The 20,682-nt window shown below is 39.3% G+C and overlaps 3 protein-coding genes across 3 annotated transcripts in view; 1 reads left to right on the top strand and 2 right to left on the bottom strand.

Moving 5' to 3' along the window:
• Positions 1 to 10,478, top strand: part of zcchc24 (zinc finger, CCHC domain containing 24) — a 34,532-nt gene extending 24,054 nt beyond the window's left edge. The window contains exons 3-4 of the mRNA XM_044214224.1: positions 2,548 to 2,712; positions 5,855 to 10,478. Of these exons, the coding sequence (XP_044070159.1) occupies positions 2,548 to 2,712; positions 5,855 to 5,968 (279 nt within the window). The 3' untranslated portion in view covers positions 5,969 to 10,478. The remainder of the gene's footprint in view (positions 1 to 2,547; positions 2,713 to 5,854) is intronic.
• A 1,215-nt stretch (positions 10,479 to 11,693) lies between these two features.
• Positions 11,694 to 13,816, bottom strand: ppifa (peptidylprolyl isomerase Fa). The gene is made up of 6 exons (XM_044214225.1): positions 13,568 to 13,816; positions 13,385 to 13,415; positions 13,158 to 13,246; positions 12,985 to 13,081; positions 12,153 to 12,228; positions 11,694 to 12,035 (listed from the first exon to the last, which is right to left on the bottom strand). The coding sequence occupies exons 1-6, from the start codon at positions 13,709 to 13,711 to the stop codon at positions 11,900 to 11,902; spliced, it is 573 nt and encodes a 190-aa protein (XP_044070160.1). The 5' UTR covers positions 13,712 to 13,816; the 3' UTR covers positions 11,694 to 11,899.
• Positions 13,817 to 15,499: 1,683 nt separating this feature from the next.
• zmiz1a (zinc finger, MIZ-type containing 1a) overlaps positions 15,500 to 20,682 on the bottom strand; it is a 102,955-nt gene continuing 97,772 nt past the window's right edge. The window contains 4 exon segments of the mRNA XM_044214217.1: positions 15,500 to 18,698; positions 18,961 to 19,248; positions 19,803 to 19,984; positions 20,327 to 20,604. Coding sequence (XP_044070152.1) covers positions 18,591 to 18,698; positions 18,961 to 19,248; positions 19,803 to 19,984; positions 20,327 to 20,604 — 856 coding nt within the window. The 3' untranslated portion in view covers positions 15,500 to 18,590.

Below are 20,682 nucleotides of genomic sequence, written 5' to 3'. Positions count from 1 at the left end.
GCGTGGTTATTTTCCTGGAAATCAAGCCTAACTAAAACATTTACTCAGTCATTCAGTTTACAGCTGAGGGTTTTGATTTGTAATCCACTGCACCAATGTAAATAGAAAGACAGGCCCATTATGTATGTATGTATGTATGTGAAGGAACCCACGGCTTTCTTCAATATCTGCAGCACTGAATCTGGCGCCATATTTCTCAGCCTGCCTCCGCTGGCAGTGGTGGCACAACAATCCAGATGTTATTGTGACATTCGTTCCCATGTGTTTGGGTGTCCATTGGAATGTGCAATACCAACTGCGGCTGTAAAGTTTATGACTTCAGAACCAGAGCTTTTTATCTAAGACCTCCGTGAGAGGTAATGTTTTGCAATGGCCTGACAACAACTGACCACAATGTGAGTATAATACTTTTATAACTTTTTTTATTTTATAACTCCAAATGTCCAAACAAGTTCCGGATTACTTTGCATTTGCGCAAACTAAATTTGTGTGTGCAGTTTGTAAGGCAGAGGTGATGAAATTGGATTATTCAATGCTTTTTCACTTGTGTTTTTTGTGCATTTTTACCAGCTTACTGTCCATGTTAATAATGTATCAACTGCATTAATTTGAAGTTATTCAAAAGTAACAAATGTATTTACAGTGTATAGGGCTGCAACTAATGATTATTTTAATTATTGCTAATTGTTTCAATTAATCACTTATCAAAATAGTTCATAATATATACGTTTCCTGACGACTAATCGATTAATCATCTAATCCTTTCAGCTCTACATACACCTTTCTTGAATTTGAAAACTGTATTAAACTCCTTAGGACACAACTGACCAACCTAATTGTCAACATTGCAACCACTTTTTCATCTGGCTCAATTTGCTGCGTTGCGTGCATGTTAGGAGCTTCTTCAAACTGATTGCAAAGGGGGTTGTATCTGATCTGAAAGCACTCAGCTGCAGACAGAGCATGACGCGCAGCCAAAGGCCAAGGCCAGACTCTGGAAACAGCATGGAGCGTGAGAGGAATGGTCATGAGGAGGATGAGTGCTGTTTCTGTCCTGCTGAGTCCTGGCTGCAGTATCGGGGAGAGATTTTTTACATTCAAACAAACAGAATTTGACTATGTTCATTTCCAAATGAAAAACGAGGGTTAAGGTTAGACCTCCCGGCTAGTACACCTGGCACTCTCATCATAGTTTATTTTTAAATTTCAAAATAGATTTATTTTATTAGATAAAATAGTGGTTAGTCTTACTGCAGCAGAAACCCAGTGTGAGAATGACAGCCTGTTTGTAGATGGACCACACTAACTAGATCATCTGTAGGAGAGCATCCAAACAAAATGTTGCCATGGCATTGTCTTTGAGATTGCCCGTTGATTGCATCAAGACAACCCTGTCAGTGTGTATAGACTGGTGTGCTGCAGGCCAGCAGAAGTCAGATTTTCCAGCCTGCATGCTGTCACAGTGGGAGATGCAAAGTTGACTGTGGGGTTTAGGTCATGCTGTTGAGGGGCCAGATTGAAGCACAGCCGCTCATACTTAGGGTTGGCTTGCTGGTGCTGATGCGAAGTGCTGACGTCTGTCAGGACAGCGCCAGATGCCTCTGATTAAAGTTCCTATTACTCACATAAGGGCTGGGACAAAATAAGGGAAGACCAGGGATACAGATTGTACCCCTCCTCTCACTCCCACAGCCCCCATACCCCCTACATCCACCCCGGAATCTGCAGCCAATGTTAAAGTGATTATGAAAACAATCTGCAGTCTTGCGGGGGAATCAAGAGTGGACCGGGCAGGTCTGTTTTCACTTTGAACGCAGAGCCTTTTTCTAACCTTCTGGAAAGCTGCCATCAGCTGCATGCTGTACATTAAGATTACTTCTTTCTGTCATATCAGATTTCCATCTGTGCATGAAAGCATTTTGAAAGAGCTTCAAATTGATAATGACAAGCTCTGACAAACTTACAAATCAGTGTACATTTGGGTTTCTTTTGGCAGGATGGAGGACAGTTTGTGATTTGTCCTTTTGATGACATCAGCATTATGTTTGTTTGTGACATGCTTTTAGGGGAAAAATTAGTCTTTTCTCCCAATGCTGTTATAGTGGCCTAAATAAAATTGCCAAAGTGAAGTCATTGGAGCGACTCCTCCCAACAATATTGCCCTCAGGCTAGTGCTTTTTCATGGCTGACTGACTGTTCGTAATCATCTCCCTCATGAGAATCAGAGGAGTAATTTAACACAGCTGTAATGGAAGTAAATGTCAATTACACAACCACATATTGTGCCAAAATTGTGTGTAGGAGTGTGCTGTATGATGAAGTTGGATATATTAGCACGACATGGATGGACACACCCTGCTGTCAAAGCTCACCATCCATTATTGTCCAGCTAAATGCAAGAGCTTCTCTTAAAACTGTCATTCTGAACTCTCTGCACAGCATTGAAGACTTTCTGCACTCCTAAAGTTTTATCTGGTCAAGAATGTAAAAGTAATGATCTTCCCACATGTGCATACATTTTATTCACCTTTGCTTTGTTCTTTACAGGCCAGACCCAAAGGTGAAGGGCTGACACCCTACCAGGGGAAGAAGAGATGCTTTGGAGAGTACAAGTGCCCCAAGTGTAAGAGGAAGTGGATGAGCGGCAACTCCTGGGCTAACATGGGACAAGAATGTATCAAATGCCACATCAACGTCTATCCACACAAACAGGTACTACAAACCTACAGTATGGCATTCACTTTCTGATAATTTGCAGTAATGTCTTGAAGTAAAAAACATTACTCATACACTCTGTTTAAGTAGTGGATTGTCTCAACCAAAGTTAACAGAGTCCAGACTCTGGTTTGCGTGGCTGCATATTGTCTTGAGGATATTCCAGATGGCCTCATTAAAATAAAATAAAAATCATACCACTAACAATTGTTTTGCCTCTTTGGTAATAAACCAGCACTGAATATACTAATTACATTTCCTGACTGATAAAAGTTTGGGATTATTTACTGAATGTCATCAAATCTTAAAACAAATATGTCTATATTAATGGCTCAGAGGCACAAACTAACTCTGGGGTAATTTAGGCTTACAGCTGCAGAAATTCCTCTCACATTTAATAATACGAAAGAGTGAAATCATACCATCACCAAGATGCTGTGGAGTGTTTTTCCGAACAGCAAACACTAAGAGGGAATTAACGTGCTGGTGAGCTGTCTGTTCGGTTTAACCTCGAAATTTTTCCTCACAGCCTGTTGACTAAAGAGACGGATCGCCTGAGAAAGAATCCACTCTGTTTTCTTCAACTAGAGATATATTTATCCTCAGCACTTCATCTTTTAATATTTATGCTTTTCCACATTCTTCCAATTCCACTTCCTGAAATAAAATTAGGATTACTGCCTGAGGCCCTGCTCGTTCTCTGAATACCACGGCTGACCATGCCCCACTCTGTTAACACTTCAATAAAAAGAGAGAGGAAAGTGATGTTGCTCGACAAATTTACCCTAAACTTCTGGCAAGGAGTTGCAACATTCCCAGACAATGGAAGGTTTATGCATAATTTATTCCAAATCTTTTGTTTATTCATTTGCATTCATTTTACATCTTAACCAATAATATTAACTATACCCTTAAAAAGGCATAGATGGAAGACTGCATTCACATTGCCAGTACTTAAATATTTCTCAATCAAAACCACTTTGTTCCATGGAGTTCACTGGTGAGAAAACCTCACTCTTCTCTGCGTCTGTGTCTTGTGGCAAAGCTACACACAGGCAAGTAAATTCCCTGCATTTGCAATGTCACCCACTAAACATATTTCCCCCCGTCAGCGTTTGAAATGGACCACTAACCTCCATGTCCTCGAGTATCAAAGAGTTCAGCCTCTCAGCAAGGCTCCCTCCCTCCCTGCGGATTCCCATAAATAACCTGAATATGTATTTTCCAGTCCCATCCACATGCATAAAATATTTGTCCCTCTTAGATAGGAAATATAGTGCATTTGGTGGAGTTGATGGCACGAGGGTTAGGGTGAACTTATTGCCCCTTGAGCGACCTAGCTAACAAACATGCTAACTGACAGTTAATGCTAGTTAAATGATATTTAGCAAGCTTGATAGCTCAGAGAGCCTTTTTTACCCTCTTCAATAACTCTTTATTAAATTAAATGTACAGTGTATAGTACAGTAGAAAGAAGCTCTGAGAGCTATTACGACTGACTAGCGCTAAGATGTTCCTGGCTTGCTAGCATGTTAGCTCTTCAATTACAGTAGTTCACTGACTAGGTCTGAGAGTAGTCACTACATCACCAAGCCTCTAGCACAGACTATTTCACAAAGACATGTAGATTAATTTTGCTGTGTCACTTTCTGTTGTGACCAGCCCTTTGATCTTTGTGAGAAGTAGCTTGTTGGACTTTTTTGCCACTGGTTTCGTCTCTCAGGCTATATAGACACTGCCTTGTGTTTAGTAGAAGGTTTGCAGACACTACTCAAGACTTAAAAAACGTCTCACCCTCCTCTGCATGTTTTTCGGGGAAAAAATTATTTATAGGATTTAACATGACCCTACAATTGGAACATCAATCAAAGCTATAGGGCAGCAAAGGACAGTGTTCTTGAAACAACGAGGGATTTTTTTGTGAATGTTATTTCAGTCTTGAAGTCTTTGCATATTTTATTTATTTCATTTATTTATATATTTCATTTTCATTTTTTTGGGAGGGGGTTATAGATTATCTCAGTCTCAGTTCTTTATCAATGAAACTATACAATTTGTTTAGGGTTAGTATATTAATAACAGAAATTTAGGTCACATTTCTAGTTATTTTGTTAGATCTATGGAATGCACAATGAACAATTTCATTATTTGCTAGGTTAAAATCACATTCACATATGTATATACACACACACACACATATATATATATATATATATATATATATATATATATATATATATATATATATATATATATATATATATATATATATATATATATTTATATATATATATATATATATATACACACAAACATACCAAATAAAGTTGTACATTATTGATTGAATATTCTTCTCATTGACTTCCTCCAAATGGAAAGAGCTCAGACTGCAGCTTCAGCTACAGAGCAGACTCCCTTGAGCTTGAGTTTCTTGGTTAAGGACACTTCAACCGGGAATAAGCCTGCAGCACAGGGGCTTAAACCCAGCTCCTTCTAACCACTGAGGGGACCCCATAAACTATACATCAGATTTTCCAGCTTTCCTCAAGGACCTAATGGCTTTGACGCACCGATAGTAAAGTCTCCATACTTCCTGGCAGACTCATTAGCTGACGACTGAAATATCTCCTTGTAGTGACCCATGGTAACCTGGTTTCCTTTAGTTACACCACTAGGATTAAATAGCGGTTTTGTAAAAAGCTCTAACAAGAAAAGAACAATAGATGAGAAATAAAATTTTCCAGACGGATTGTTAAAACAACCTCCAAAAGTGCTGGCCCAGATAGATTCCCTTTGTCCTCGATAATGATTCCAAGAAAGCCATTGCCGTAGCAATTTGCTGATATTTCCATACAGGTCATCATGATCAAATGCATACTGAATCTTTTTCTTTAATACCAGGTTGTTAAAGTGTGCTGCAAGTTTCCAGAGCCGATGGTGCGTTGCCATATCTCTGCAACTAATTGTGTTTAGTACACGTCTGGTCTATGAAGAATATGGGAGGCATATAGCTGAGTTGAATCTGGTGCCAAATAAACTGCTTGCAAAACTCAGAGATTTTTGCTGTTTGTGTGCTGCTTGGTTTGCTTTCTTCAGTGTTTAATATGACTCATTATTGGTCCTCTGTTTGTATCCTCAGCGCCCTTTAGAGAAGCCGGATGGCCTGGATGTTTCTGACCAGAGTAAGGAGCACCCGCAACACCTGTGCGAGAAATGTAAAGTCCTGGGCTACTACTGCCGCCGTGTGCAATAATCACCTTTATTCAGAGTCGGAGAGCAACTTTTGTGTCCCAAGTCCTATTGCTCATTCTCCATTGAGGCTGTTAACTTCCTCCCTGCCCAATTTCCATCCAGGTTTCCCACATCCCCTCCCTGCACACAACATGGCTTCCTTTCCTCCCCACGTCTTCCCTTCCTTCCCTCAGAAGCCTCACACATAGACGGTAGCTCTAACCCTCCCTTCTTACTGTCCCTCTTCTCAACCACCCACGGAACACAGATTTGAGTCATTATGCTTCTTTTCCAGTGACAGTATTGAAGATAACATCCAGGAATGAGAGGAACATGTTAAATTAGGATCAATATCTATCTCTTGAAGTGCTCTTCATCAAAAGCAAAAACTTGCCAAAATCAGTTACTTTTTTAATGCCTCATGTATCAGAAACCACATAACCCCATTGATCCAACTCGATGTTTAACAACAGCTAATAATTGCATTGATGAATTAGCACCAGGCATGTATTTCATTGGTGTCACTGACAGCATTGGTCTCAATAGATTACCTCACCTTGGGGTTTGTTGGCTTTGTGTTTACAGAGATCTGCCTTCCATTTCCCTGCCCAGTGAAGTATGTGGTAATGGGATGAACGTTTAACCCGGGCCTCTCATGATGGTATAATGTATACAAGGCCTTTGATGTCTTGCCATATTAGGGTCAGCAGCACATCTTATTAACTGTGAATTAACTGAGGGACAATGTGCCATACATCCCTAGCTTACATTTGGCCTATTTATTTTCTTGTCGTCTAGTGTGCAATTTGAATTTTAACTGGGACATAAAGAAATGTTTTTTGTATGTTTGTATATCACATTATTTTGTAACTGCTTCCACGTGTCTTTAGAAACTACTGTATTACTGTAGGTTCATTTGCGTCGAGTCGCTCCTCGTCTAGATTTAGTGCGTTGCTAACAGATAAGGTTTCATTCACCCTCCCTAGAGTTTTTTTGTTGCCACACAGATTCTCAATTATCTATAGTGTTAGATAGGTATAGATGTTAGATAGGTAAGTTGTGTTCATTTCAAATCACAAGAAGGTCAACTGCGAAGGAGCTATAGGAAAACAACAGCGGTTTCAGTAACAATAATCTTGCTGTCCACACAGTTTCTTGCCAGTGTCTAATATTCCATTTTTTTCAAAGCATTGAAAAAATGAACTGCTTGCCACAATTTGATTAGCATTATGAAACATGATTTTAGAGGTTACACTGTTCACATGTACACCCTGATTAGATTTTAACCACAAATTAGTCAAATACAAAAGAGATGTTTGTTTGAAAGAGATTCAGAAAGACATTAGAGTTCCCATTTTAGTGCCAATTGATGCCTGGCAGCCTCAGTGGAGTCAGTGTAGCTGTAAATGGAAACTTTTCTGAGGGTTTGCACCCTTCGAAACTATGTCCAACAGCTGATTGCAGTGTAAAGAGGGTCTAGAGGGAGGTGAAGCTTTGGAGAACTGCAATGATTTTCAGGTTGTGGTTAAGAGAAACAATAGGATTTAATATAGAAGGCTGATTTGTGATGCGCTGATGCTGAAGATTCAAGGATATATTGAAAGTGATGATGAATTAAGTTCACACTTACATTCATTTTTATGAATGAATAAGAATATAAGTGCCTACTATTATAAACCAATGTCTTTAAAGGAAGAGAAATACACACCCTGTTTACTTATTTCACCGTGCAGACCGAAAGCATTACAGAGGATATTAATGTAGTTTTGACTACCTGCCATTCAAGGAATCTTGTTATAGGGATTGTGAACTATTTAATATGTACTGTATTTCTAGCCTTATAAAAGCTGGTTGACTATATTTTATACTGTAACATACTGTATGTGCCTTAAAAAGATTTAAATCATTCTGAAGTATCAGGGCTTGGAGACCATTTGAAATTGGGAAAAGACATGTGGGGATGGGCTCAGAGTTGGAACAGTATACGTGTGCATGTTGTAACTGTGATGCTTAGTAAGTTTAATGCAGGTTCAAGATGTGACAAAGGACAAGAAAATGATACAGTTCCTCTATTAGCAGTTTGAACTGGCATGGTGGGTGTTCGCTTCAATGAAGTTTGCTGAGTTGGAGGCACGGGCTGAAACTGCATTTCCAGCTGGCAATAACAATCCTACTGTGGTCTGATGTCATGGAATATCAACAAAGATGTTATTTCTTAGTCGATCCTCACAACAGAACAGAGTCGCACATGAAACTCTGGACCTCACTCTTTGTTTTTTTTTATCTATTGTAGTTATGTTTATCCAAGGAACCGTGGGTTTTGTCAAAAAATACACATGGTCACTTGCCTTAGTGGGAGAGTTTGCAGTGGCTGATAATGGTACCTTACAGTTTTGGGAAATGTAGCTAAATTCCATCTGTAAAGTTAAAGGGGCACTCCAGTGATTTAGTATTGCAGATCCACAAAATCAATCCAGCGGAGGCTCAGATATCCTTACTTTTTGTCCAAAAACACTGGATCCTACAATAGCATCTTTAAGTAGACTTCCCCTGCCTGGTAAATGCTCACGTTTCAAACTCCACACCCCCAGTGTGTAACACAGGCTTTTTGTTAAAAAGGTGTCTCCGAGCCCAAGCTGAGATAACCGTGATGACATAATTATGACATCATCAGGGTTATTTTCTCAGACTTGACAAAGCTCAAAGACATTATACAACTGTTTTCGCGGTCCGATTAGCACTCCCCGTGATGAGTAAACTGAACTTCATGAGTAAAATTGGTGGAGTGCCCCTTTAAAAGAAGGAAGTTGTGCATCTATATTACCACAAACTAAAGACCTAATCTGAATGATTCTCCTTTCAGCCCACCACTGTTGGGAACTATCCAGTTTTCTTACTGTTACCATCGTCTTTCTTTTGCTCTGTGTGATGACACTAACCTAACAGGTCTTTGCATCTGAACCTTATTGTCCACAGCATACCATGTGGCTGTAGTGAGAGGAATAGATACCAATGATGCCTTACGAACTAACCTCATAAACAAGTTAACAATGTTATTGTGATTCTGGCAGAATAGAAATGAGAAATCCTGTTAAGAGTTTGATTCCGCCCAGAGACATGTTATGGGGAGGCCATTTTAAATGGCAAATCAAGAGCCAATGGAAGCAGTTGATACAATATATTTGCAAAAAAGAAATCTCTGCTTTCAGACGTAATGTCTTGAATTACATATACTTGACTTTTCTAGTACCTTTTCAGTTCAAATTTGTTATTTTCTATGAATGAGATGTGTATTTTGGAACACTTAATAGATGTTGAAAATTATAAAGCAATCTGCAAAAACTCAAGAGTTATTTCCCTGACAAAGATAGACTGTTTTATGTATATATTTGATGGCCATCATTTTCAAGGATAGTAGCTCTTTTAAAGTGTTATGCAATATTGAAGCTTTTATGTGTGAAGAAGGGCCTATTGCTGAGAAATAAACAAAGCTGGGAGTTTTTTTTTCTTTGTTTTACAATAATCTGAGGGGTTATCCTGCAGAAATATTTATGGAAAGATTTTTTACAACACTTTTTGTATAGAATATGCAAGAAAGTTACACTAAGAAGGAAATATTGATGTCTACATAGAATATTATTAAAAAAAAGCTGGTACATAATTAATACCCTTTCTCAATTATAAGCCATTGTATTTTTGTGTTTTGTTTTATGATGTTATCAGTGTTGAATAACCCACAATGTTATTCAGTAGCTATATGTAACTAATTATGAGCTGCCATTTACATCCATACAGTCGCACATATTCATTTTGTAAACAATATTATGAAGATTTGTGTTAACATGCAGAAATCTTTTTTTCTTAATTAGTGACGGATACTCACCACTGTATAAGCACGTTAAACTGTGAGATGTAGTTTGCTTAAAGCAGCAATGACAAGAAACTATTATAAAATGTTACGGTGTTAGTAGCCTAGGGAGTGTATACTTTTGTCAAGAAAGCGTGTGTGACAAAGAACTATTTTAGAGTTTGCATGTGCATGTGTTTGGTTTTGGATGAAATATTATTTTGTGCAATGTATACATATTTAAATACTTTACAGTAGTTTGCTACAGTACATATTGTTAACATTATCAGCAACTTCTGATTGTTATTAGTCCTGAAGTATTTCATTTACCGCTAGTGTAGCCTCTACGAATAATACATATTTACTGAATGTAATGTGTTAACACTTATGTGGTCTATTTGGAAAGTTATGTTTGTATTCTTTACTGTCTGTATCACTTGAGATGTTTGTAAATGCAATATTGCAATAATGTAATATTTGAATTGGACAGAACACAGGCGTGAGGTAGGGAAGACGATGATTTTGGGAAACAAGGACAGTCATGGTTTCGAGAGTAGACCACAGGTCTGTTTTTCATGTCCATGAAACGGCATTCCAAAATGTGCCTTATTTGTTAGTTGGGAAAACATTTTAGTGCTTTAGTGCTGTCAAAAGGTTGATGAATAAAAGTCATATTTAATTAGGATTGCTTGGATTACGTGGTTTCATTTGTTTGGGTCCTTTGCTGAATTGTTGTTACCAGTAACTGGGAGGTGTTTCACTCTGGAGTTTGATTTCAGCCAAAAGCAACACATAGTTTTCTGAGAGCTCCTGTCTGAACAATATTAGTTACAGAGAGTATATGTTTTCATCGTCACACTGTGCCGTGTCTTGGGAGTGCAAGCTTGAAGTCTTACGCCAGACTAAAGCATATAGATTATGATGGTTTTTAAGGGATTATTCATGGTGGTTGTGTAACGCAGAAGGGGAGAGACTTGTAAAACTTACGTTTTTTTCACTTTCCGTCAAAGTGCTGAAAGATAACAGACACATCGAGCTGACAGGTCTTGATTTCAACACTTTGAGGCAAAGTGTGGACAGGAAAACCAAAACACACACAAAAAAGGACACCAACTGACACGGGTGCTGTGTGATAAATGTAGACATTTACAATCGAAGAACCAGCTTGTACCACTTGTAAAGATGTCATTGTTTTGTATTAAACGTTGGCCACAGCTCTGCTGTCTTTTCGAGCCAAGTTTCCATGCACAATATTGGACGTGCATTCCAAATAACTAAAACTAAACCAGAGGGTGGGGACCCAAATTATATCAAGTTTGTTACAACATCTCTAGCTCAAACAGAGGGAGAGCTGAAAAGTCTCTATAGCAACAATGTAATCTGAGAATTCAAACAAACGCTGCAAGGTCAGTGCGCATATGGTTTCATTTAGGGGCAAGAGCTGCTTTTTCACGTCGCTTCATTATTTACTTTCATAAAGTATTAGCTCGATAAGCAGCACCACCCAGTCTCTGGCTTTCAGACATGTCCTGGCATCTCTCTCTCTCACTCTCTCTCCTCCAGATGCTGTGTTTCAAATAAAGAGGCAGTGAAGGAAGAGCAGCCCACATACAAGCTGAAGACATTTTCAGGTTCCTCTTTTGTTCCACCAGATAAAAACATCTGCACTCACTGTGTCCAATGAGGCTATAGCCCACGGGTCTATCATCTGTCAACTGCATTCATGTGATATTTCAGCTCCACTGTAAGTGGATGTCACATGACGTCACATCCTGCTCTGATGGACAGGAAGTCAATCGCGCTGGAGAGCCACTGTCTAAAAAAAGCTGCTGGATCATTTCCAGGAAACTTTAAAACCAGCAGGGCTGGTGGCACATGAGCGCAAATGTTCTGCACTAAGTAAAATCTGAAAATGGGCATTTATTTGGCAGTAAATGGAGAGTAATTGTGCAATAAGAACATTTTACACAGTGGATGACAACTTATACACAAGTAGATGGGTCAAGTTAAAAACTTAGAAAAGCAAGATATCTGTAACTAAGAATAAAAACAGTAAATGGTTGCATACTAAGTCATCCGACTGAAGTCTACATGGGATCTTAGGTGTTATTTGAGCTCCCCACAGTCAGTGATGACAATTGTCTTGATCACACCGCCGTCATGTAAACCAAAGGATTCCATCTTGGTGACCACATCCATACCTTCCTTCACCTGCCCGAACACCACGTGTTTACCATCAAGCCTGTCAAAAGAGAGACAAAAAGTGATATCAGAAACTGGTGTGATTAGATCAGGATGTGCTGAGCCTACCAGTAGCAGAGCTGAGATGAATGATTAAAAAGTTCTACAGAGTATTTACCATTCAGTTTTAGTCGTGCAGATAAAGAACTGGGAGCCGTTGGTGTTTGGCCCTGAATTTGCCATTGAAAGTGTTCCTGCAGAGATCGAAAAGCCAACAAGTAAATCAATTAAATGCAATGCAGTCAACAAGATGTTGACCTCCTTTCACCACTTACCTAATAACATTTAGGCCTGACTGGAGCAAAAGAGAAGCATGACAAGTCAACAACTGTGTTAGGTGAAGGCCTGTTTCTCTTTTCTGAAACTGATGCAAACTGTGATTATGTAACACTTTGTAATCAAACACCAAATAATCAGCATGTGGATGAAAGTTTATTCAAGAAAGCAGTTATTTTGATTAGTGCATGTTGACTCACTAAAAAGTAGGTCATTCACCTGGGGATTGCAAAATCCATATAGGAGGTGGTTTTAGTGCTGCATGAAATTAGCCACTGCCATCTAGTGGAGAGGCAGCCATATTAAAATACAGACAAAAGGCTGGCAAATTATACTGTTAGGAAGCCAGGAGAGTGACATATACAGTATGTAAAAAATATACACAAGATAAGAGCTGCAATTTTTTTTTTATTTAGTCTTAGAAAGTCTTAAAAATGTCATAAAATAGTGAAAATGTTCTAAATCCCCACATTTGAGATACTGGAACCAGAGAAGAACCAGAGAGCCTCCCAAACATGCATACACTATACAGACAACTAACCAGTTAGCAGTGTTTTTGTCTTGTAGTCTGCCACCTTAAGCATCATGGATGGATAAACTACCACTTGTTTTGTCCTCTAAACAAAGATAAAGTAGTCTATAGTAAATGTATAAGCGAAGCTGTGGCGATGTACCTGGACCAGTGTGTTTTAATTTGAAGTTTTCATCTTTGAACGTTTTCCCATATATAGATTTCCCTCCTGTGCCGTTGTGTTTGGTGAAATCCCCCCCCTGTAACAGAAAACACAGCAACAGACAGCATGGCAAACACTTTATGCATTTACACCATCTTCATTGTAAAACTTACCTGACACATGAACTCAGGTATGACCCTGTGAAACACAGATCCCTTGAATCCAAAGCCATGTTCCCCAGTGCACAGAGCTTTGAAGTTTTCTGTGAAATTAGTTGTCTTTTTTTAAATGAATATTAAAACAAGTCACGGATAGTTAAATATTCCTTTAAATAATGAATAAAACAAATGTAACTCTTGATATTAAGCAGCTATGTTTAAAGAAACCTGGTTAAACATACCTGCAGTCTTTGGCACTACATCTGCATTCAACTGCAAGATAATACAAATCACATTCAAATTCATGAATGAATGTTTACACTAAGCAATGCGCTGCCCTTATCTGTAAATATTTGAGTACTGTGAGATATGCTGCAGGTGAGACCACAGTGTGCGGGAGAGGCTAACGCTAGCTAGCTAGCTACCTCAATGATTACTCTTCCGAGAGTCTCACTGTCAGCCTCGATGTCCAGAAACACGACCGGGTTCTTGACGGGGCCGGAGGAAAACAGCCTCGCAGCGGCGATGCCCGGCGAGCTGTATCTCATGCGGTTTTTCATTTGTAACATGACTGCTCAGCTGACAGGGTGAGGAGGACCTGCAGGCCCTGGGTGCTGGCGGTGTTTGCCTGTGACGTCACACAGACCGACAGTGGTGAAACAAACAGCGACACCACGTGGGAGATTTAGGAAGTAAAACAACTTTATCTGGGTGGACGAAAAAAAAAAGAAAAGAAATATCTCATACAATGTCCACTTTGTAGGTGTTGTGTAGGAGTTTATCATTTCGTCAAAATGAATAGTAGGTTATCATTTGACCGAAATTTTATACTTTTGTGGCGTGATAACAACTAAACCATCTCCATGACAACTCAATCCAGGAAGGCCAAATTGCTGTTTCCAAAATCAGCATTGAACCTTTAACCAACTTTAACTGTTTCTATGACAAACTGATGCTTTTCAAATCAGTGAAGAGGAATTCAAGAAAACAGATTCTGCAAAGAATCCTAGACTGCTGAACTAGTATTTCTGTATTTTTATTTATCCATACTTTGTCTTTGAATAATCTTGAGTAATGTTTTACTTGTGCTAAATTGTTTACATAATTCCACAATAAAAATGAAATGATGATGGGGATGAAGTAGTTAACCAGCTGTTTATTTAGATGTCAGCTACTCTATAGAAATGCAAGGCTAGGGAGATGACTGATGGCTGACATTTGCATATTTTACTATGCCCATCTCCGTTGGTCATATTTACATTTCAAGGACTGGGCACCAAAAAGGAACTTTCATTCTGATATAATTTGCATGTCTGCAGTTTGCATTACTTTAAACTACTCACTGTGATGGAAAAACAACTCAACTTTTAAACAAATACTCTAATTTAGCTAATTACAAATTTAGCTTTGATGTTGCCTAAAAACTTCCCAAAAACATAACAATATATTACAAAGGCATGATTCTTTTTAATATTTATAGACCACAAAGAGGTGCGTAATGATAATGTAAATATCAGTATTTTCAATTGTTGCTCCTAATTACTGATCATCACCAGGTTTTGCAAAAGTTTTGAACAAGAGTGAACTTTATCATCAGCATCATTAGAGGCAGTATTGTGATCTCAGGTACATTGAACTTATTCAGCCAAAACGATAGAGTACATAACCTTATGTTTTGTTAGTGTGGAAAACTTAACGCATCTTGGATCAATCACAAAATTGCTCAGAGGCCCAAAGTAGTTTTTACAGCTCCAATTTGTGACTAATTATTTGAGAAAAAAAGCTGCTGATTATTTGCCACAGTTATTGAATCAATCTACTTTGTGTCAGTATTAATTTCAGCTCACAGGATAAGAAATAACTTGTTGCTTTATTACATTTAACAATACCCTTTTTGCTAATAGCTTATGAATGAACTAATTATTAAAGTGGTCATAGGCCTTTTTCACAGCAGACATTTTGAGCTGTCGTAGTAGGAAAAGCATAGGCGTTACTAATAACATTAACGATGCCAGCATGCACAATACCAGGGCCCTGAAACTGAAGCAGCTAAATGGAATTCAGCCATCATTAATTTCATCATTTACACCTGTGCTTTTCCTACTGTGACGCGTCAAAACGTCCTCAATGAAAAAGACCTGTTGGTTATTCTGTGCTATTGCAGCCGGTAAAAAAAAAACATTACTAACATGTGTACTGACTTTTAAATTATTGTATGCATATATAGTTTAGTTTTGTAAATATTCTAAGGATTGTGTAGCACAAAATTACAATCTTTTTTATTTTTTTGTGGAATATGTAATGGTTTAATACATGCTGGCTGCACTTTGTATGTCAAAAGACACAGAGGCCATTAATTGTGTTTCATCTGAATACATATTTATTAGATAAATATTAGGATGTCACGTCATCTAACTACATACAGATTTGCAAGACTAAAAATCACAATGTTTTCTGACCAGTTTAGAATATGAAATGATTGTACATAGAATGTACAAAACCAAAGAGACAACTGCCACTTGTTGTGCCAATCACTTCAGATTGTACCTTTATAGCATATTTTGCCAAATTGCATAAAAATTATAAATGACAATTATTTTTTTTTACAAACTGTAAATTTGGAAACAACCCTTAAGAGCCACTCAAAGCTCAGTGTCTCCAAGTCCCAATTATACCTCAAAAGGTTTGAATAATTTTGTAGCACCTTTATAAAGTACACAGGTAATAGAGAAATACACATAAGTTTAATATTACACAAAGGAAAAATGTCGTTTTTTCTTGGAAACCCCACGTGGAGGGGTACATAAAGTATCTTACATAAATGAACAGGCGTGGTTAGAGAGGTCTGCACAGACGCAATCAAACACAGACTCATTTGCCAATTCAATGTCTGACAGGAGGATGGAAGCTTTACAAATTCTAAATACACTATGCACACTCCCCCTGGAGAAAATGAATACATTTCTGTTAACGTGTCTCTATTTGTCATTTACATTATATACACGTATCCCTTTCATCCACAACCCCACCCCAACCCTCTGCAACACCCTCCCCTTGTAATGCAGATAGGAGGGGGTCTCCTCCATAACTCATTTTACAATATTAATTGCATTCTCTTTTAAATCCTCAACTCAATTTCTGTTGTCTGCAATCAGACAATTTGTGTCTGCTCAAATTACTAGAAGTGATTTTGTGAACGGTTACAGTTACACACTGTGTAGGGAAATAAAACATCCCAATGCGGCATTGCATTGTCTTTAACAAACATATAAACAAACAAACAAACAAACAACATCTGATCCTTCAGCTGTGTTATATGCAGGTGATTTGATCAATTTTGAAGATCAGTTAAGCGATATTTGGTTTTTCAAATGGATTACAAATCTCAAATGGGGGAACTTTTATCCAACGACATACAGTATATTTTAAATTTAATGACTGTACTGCATAAAACTGTGTAAACCAAATTATACCTGTCATAAAAACACGGCACAAAAATAATAACTTAAAACTTGAAACAATATAAAATGTGATGAAAATACACAAATCATGTTCACACATTTTTGCTAAGTATGGTTATCAAAAGCTTGTCATTAGGCCTCAAAACAATCTAGAGGACATTTTGCACATTCTCACTTTAAATAGAGGATGAGGTCACATGTTCCAATAATATTAAACAAATACATTTTTTGGAGAAATTTGGACCTCTAAGCTGCATTAACAATCTTTTTGACAGAAAAAACAGCTCGTTTAAAGCTGATCGATTTTTATATAAAAAGAAAAGAAAACTCTCTTAAGACTTGCCCGCTGAGCAATTCAAATATTCCTTTTCACTGATGCATTGTCACAGGGTAGTGAAAAAACTGTACACAATACACAGGTACTCAATACAAGGCCAGTGAGAGTGCACTTGGATCAATTTGTTACAATATTGGACTGAATATAAGGGATTCTGTGTGTGTGTGTTTGTGAGTGTGTGTGTTTTTGTAGTCCTTGACAGACAGTACCGTGTAGTTGCCAGTAAGATAGGTACAGTACTGTACAGTCACAAAGTATTCACAAAGGGTATATACAACAGCTCTGGAAACACTGTTGGATCATGCAGGATGTTTTTCCCAAAAAGATGCAGTTCAACAGTAACAAAACAACAAAAGGAAAGATACAATCACACAGACTTTTCTATAAAATACAGTGATTTAAAAACTTCTGTAGACGTCTGTAGGATGTTGAAATCCTGCTCTTACACCAACATAATATCCAGGCCCAACCCCTTACAAAAAGCATAGGATAGCTTTGGTGATGTGTATCTGATTAATTTCAATGTGGGACAAAGATAAAACACATACAAAAGGACAACAATAATAAAAAAACAGATTGATTTGAAATAAAATAATAAATATAAAGACCAGAGAAAATGATTTGATCAAGCACGATTAGGCTAGACAAAGACAACAGGAACCATTGGCACACATGCACAAAATGGTGCTGAATTTGATGAGGAAGAGCGAAACATTACAATAAATACACAAGAAGAACTGCAGACTGGCTGGAGAAGAAGAACTGAGGCAGCTCTTAAAGTGGATTGTTTTATCTTTCTTCCATTCAATATTTTTCTTCCCTCCTCTGTCTCGAACCTTCTCCCCCTGCTGTCTTTCACACACGCTTGCAGGCAAACAAAGGAGGACACGCAAACACACACACACACATAGGTATATACACACTACATTGCACAATGTGCGCTCGTTTCCTCTGTTGACACTGGAGGACGTTTTAGCTCGTCCTTTCAGTGCTCTGATTCTGATGAGTTCCAGTAATTCAACTCTCTCTCTCTCTCTCTCTCTCTCTCTCTCTCTCTCTCTCTCTCACACACACACACACACACACACTAAGAAGTCTGGGGGTCAAAGGGCATGGCATGTGCTAAAGTAATGGAAGAACACGTTTCAAATAGGTTAAAAACACTCTTACGACAATGTTTTTTTTTCACAAAAGGAAAATAATAATAAAAAAAACAAAGCTACACTTCTCTGTCTCTCCTCTTTGTTGTTTACACATGATGATTATAGCTGCACAGTTTTCAGTTGAAAAGTCACAAATATCATATATGTATATATATAATATCACTTTAGTGCCCGCCAACATGGCTGTAAATAGTGTGTTTCGAGTCAGGCGGTGGAACTGGTGCGTGGAATCTTTACATGAGGAAAAAAAGGAGTGCGGGGATGAGTGGCGTTCCTGCTTTCTCCCTTGGAGTTCCCAGACAGGTGCCTCTTTTCAGCCGTGCTCCTATGCCACACATTATCTGTTGAGAGACTGTGTATGTGTGTGCGTGCGTGAGCATAGGAAGCTGCTCGAAGTGTTGTTAGGTCGGTGAAGTGTCTGTGGACGGACAGTCAAACACATCGCGACTCCTGTAGGTGCAAGAGGGTTTGTAGGGGAGGCGAAGGGCTAGTTGTTCTCGAAGAGGGAGAGAAGGTCGTCGTTGCTGTTGGCGGGAAGGTCAGGGGGGTCCAGGTATGATAGTAACTCGTCTGGGTTGGCCAGCTCTGGAAGCAGCTTTAGATAAAAGACAGAAAGAGACAGTGAGTGGCAAGGCTAATTGACCTGAAAGAATATTTATCTTTCTGACGCTGGACGACTTTGAATCATGCTCAAGTGTCTGTTGAAGCCAGTGTATACATAAACACAGCTACCGCTGTTTAGAAGCAATTTGAGAGTCAAACACAAACAGAGCACACAGCAAAGAGATGAGAGCAGCTGCAGCAGACAATTAGCAGTTAACAGGTAGCTTATGGTGCCCAAAAGCAGGCACACTTACATCCAGGGAGGGTTCAGGCATATCCTGGGCTCCCTGACCCATCTGCCCGTCTGAGGAGGGGTTAAAGTTCAGATCGCTGTGGGGGTGACTGTTCTGCCCAGGCTGCTGAGGCTGCGGCTGCGGCTGAGGCTGCGACTGGCGAGGCGGCTGCGATGATTGGCCACTGTGATGCAAGGGCTGCCCTGACTGGCCACTGTGATGTAAGGGTGGCCCTGTTTGGCTGCCAGGGTGGGGAGACGCATGCAAGATCTGCTGCATGGAGTTATGGGACTGATCGGGATGGGACATCTGCAGGTGCAAGAGGGAGACAGAAAGCGAGAGAGACGGAGGAGGAGGAATAAGGAGGAAGATATAGTGAGAGAAACAGAGTGTGAAGGAAAGAGTGTTAAGGATGGGGGGTGTGCGTGTGGGAAGAAAGAGAGGAAAAGCGAAATGAGTTCCAGCGTGAATAATATGAAACAGGCCTTCTAAATGGAAGCTGTGATCAGCAGACATGTACAGCTGCAACATTATACGCTGACATGAGCATGTGAGCATGACTGAGCACACATGCTGGCTAGAGGCACGAGCTGCACCTTGTTCAGATAACAAATCTGAGTCTCTTTTCAGTACGCCACAGATTATCTGGAGATTTTCTCCTACAAACTAAGGTACCAAATTATGCTATGCGACAAAATAACTTAGCAGTAGATAAATAAGAGACATCAAACTTAAACGTCAGACCAAACATAACACTAATTTAAGCCAACTAGATTGTATAGTGATATACTATTCCCATAAACACACTTTATTGGTACAATGGCATGGGAAAGCAAGCAGCCCTGGAAGTCAACCCTACTTACTGCATCATTCATGCCGTGGTGAAGGGGCTTGTCCTGGGAGAGAAGACCACCAGGTCCATCTGGGGGGTGGGAGAGCTGGGGGCCATGGATGAAGTCATTCATAGGGGGACCTCCTCCAACTCCACCACCAGAAGGGTTCCCGTGAGGGAAGTCAAAGTTCCCTTGGCTGTGGTAACTGTTGCCTTGAAGGACAAAAGAACAAGTGTCAAGAGGCTAAGTGCAGTTTGGCCTTGCTGACTTGTTTAATGAATCCTGACTGCTGCAAAAAGTTATCTTTTCAAAGTGGTTATATAACAGGATACACACGTTCCCCCCTTTTTGTTACTGTTATCAGAGCAATGAGCTTACAACATTTTAAAAAAGGTTCAGCATAAAACTCTCCTTGGGGCTGTTTCTTTGTTTAATGCACTAGAGACACATCAGTAGTTTCTGCTATAAACTGCAAAACAGCTCACTTTTCCAACAAATGAGCTGACTATCCTGGTGTTTATCTACACAGTAGGATCCTGGCTGCTTTCCTTTACCTGCTCCAGGGTAATCTCCCCCGTTGCCACTAGCATGTTGACCAGGGTGTGAGGGGTAGGGGCTGGGACCTGGTCCGGGGCCATGGCCAGGTCCTGGGCCAGGCCCTAGCTGGGCGATCATCTCCATCACATTGGGCATGGTCATCTGACTGGGGCTCATGGTCTTAAAGCGCTTGGCAAGCGGTCCATCAGGGTCGTCTTTGATGTGTAGCTCAGATTTAATGGGAACAGGTCTCCAGCTACATGTAGGGTCTATAGTGACCTCCTCAAACTCTGAACTATTAAAAGGAGAAAGTAGAAAGTGTGAAATTTTGAAACAATGGAAAGTTATGGGTGGATTTAGCAGAAGAAAGAGA

This window comes from Siniperca chuatsi, linkage group LG11 (assembly GCF_020085105.1).
Source record: "Siniperca chuatsi isolate FFG_IHB_CAS linkage group LG11, ASM2008510v1, whole genome shotgun sequence".
Taxonomy (NCBI): domain Eukaryota; kingdom Metazoa; phylum Chordata; class Actinopteri; order Centrarchiformes; family Sinipercidae; genus Siniperca; species Siniperca chuatsi.
Note: the sequence above shows the minus strand (reverse complement) of the source record. Positions and strands in the feature narration are given on the sequence as shown.

What these genes read in the sequence shown, in the direction of transcription:
- ppifa (XM_044214225.1), bottom strand. Translation starts at nt 13,711, where the DNA reads ATGTTACAAATGAAAAACCGCATGAGATACAGCTCGCCGGGCATCGCC. An exon ending in TGTAGTGCCAAAGACTGCAG is followed by an intron (nt 13,247 to 13,384) that starts GTATGTTTAACC and finishes CTAATTTCACAG; the next exon opens with AAAACTTCAAAGCTCTGTGC. An exon ending in ATTAAAACACACTGGTCCAG is followed by an intron (nt 12,229 to 12,984) that starts GTACATCGCCAC and finishes CGATCTCTGCAG; the next exon opens with GAACACTTTCAATGGCAAAT.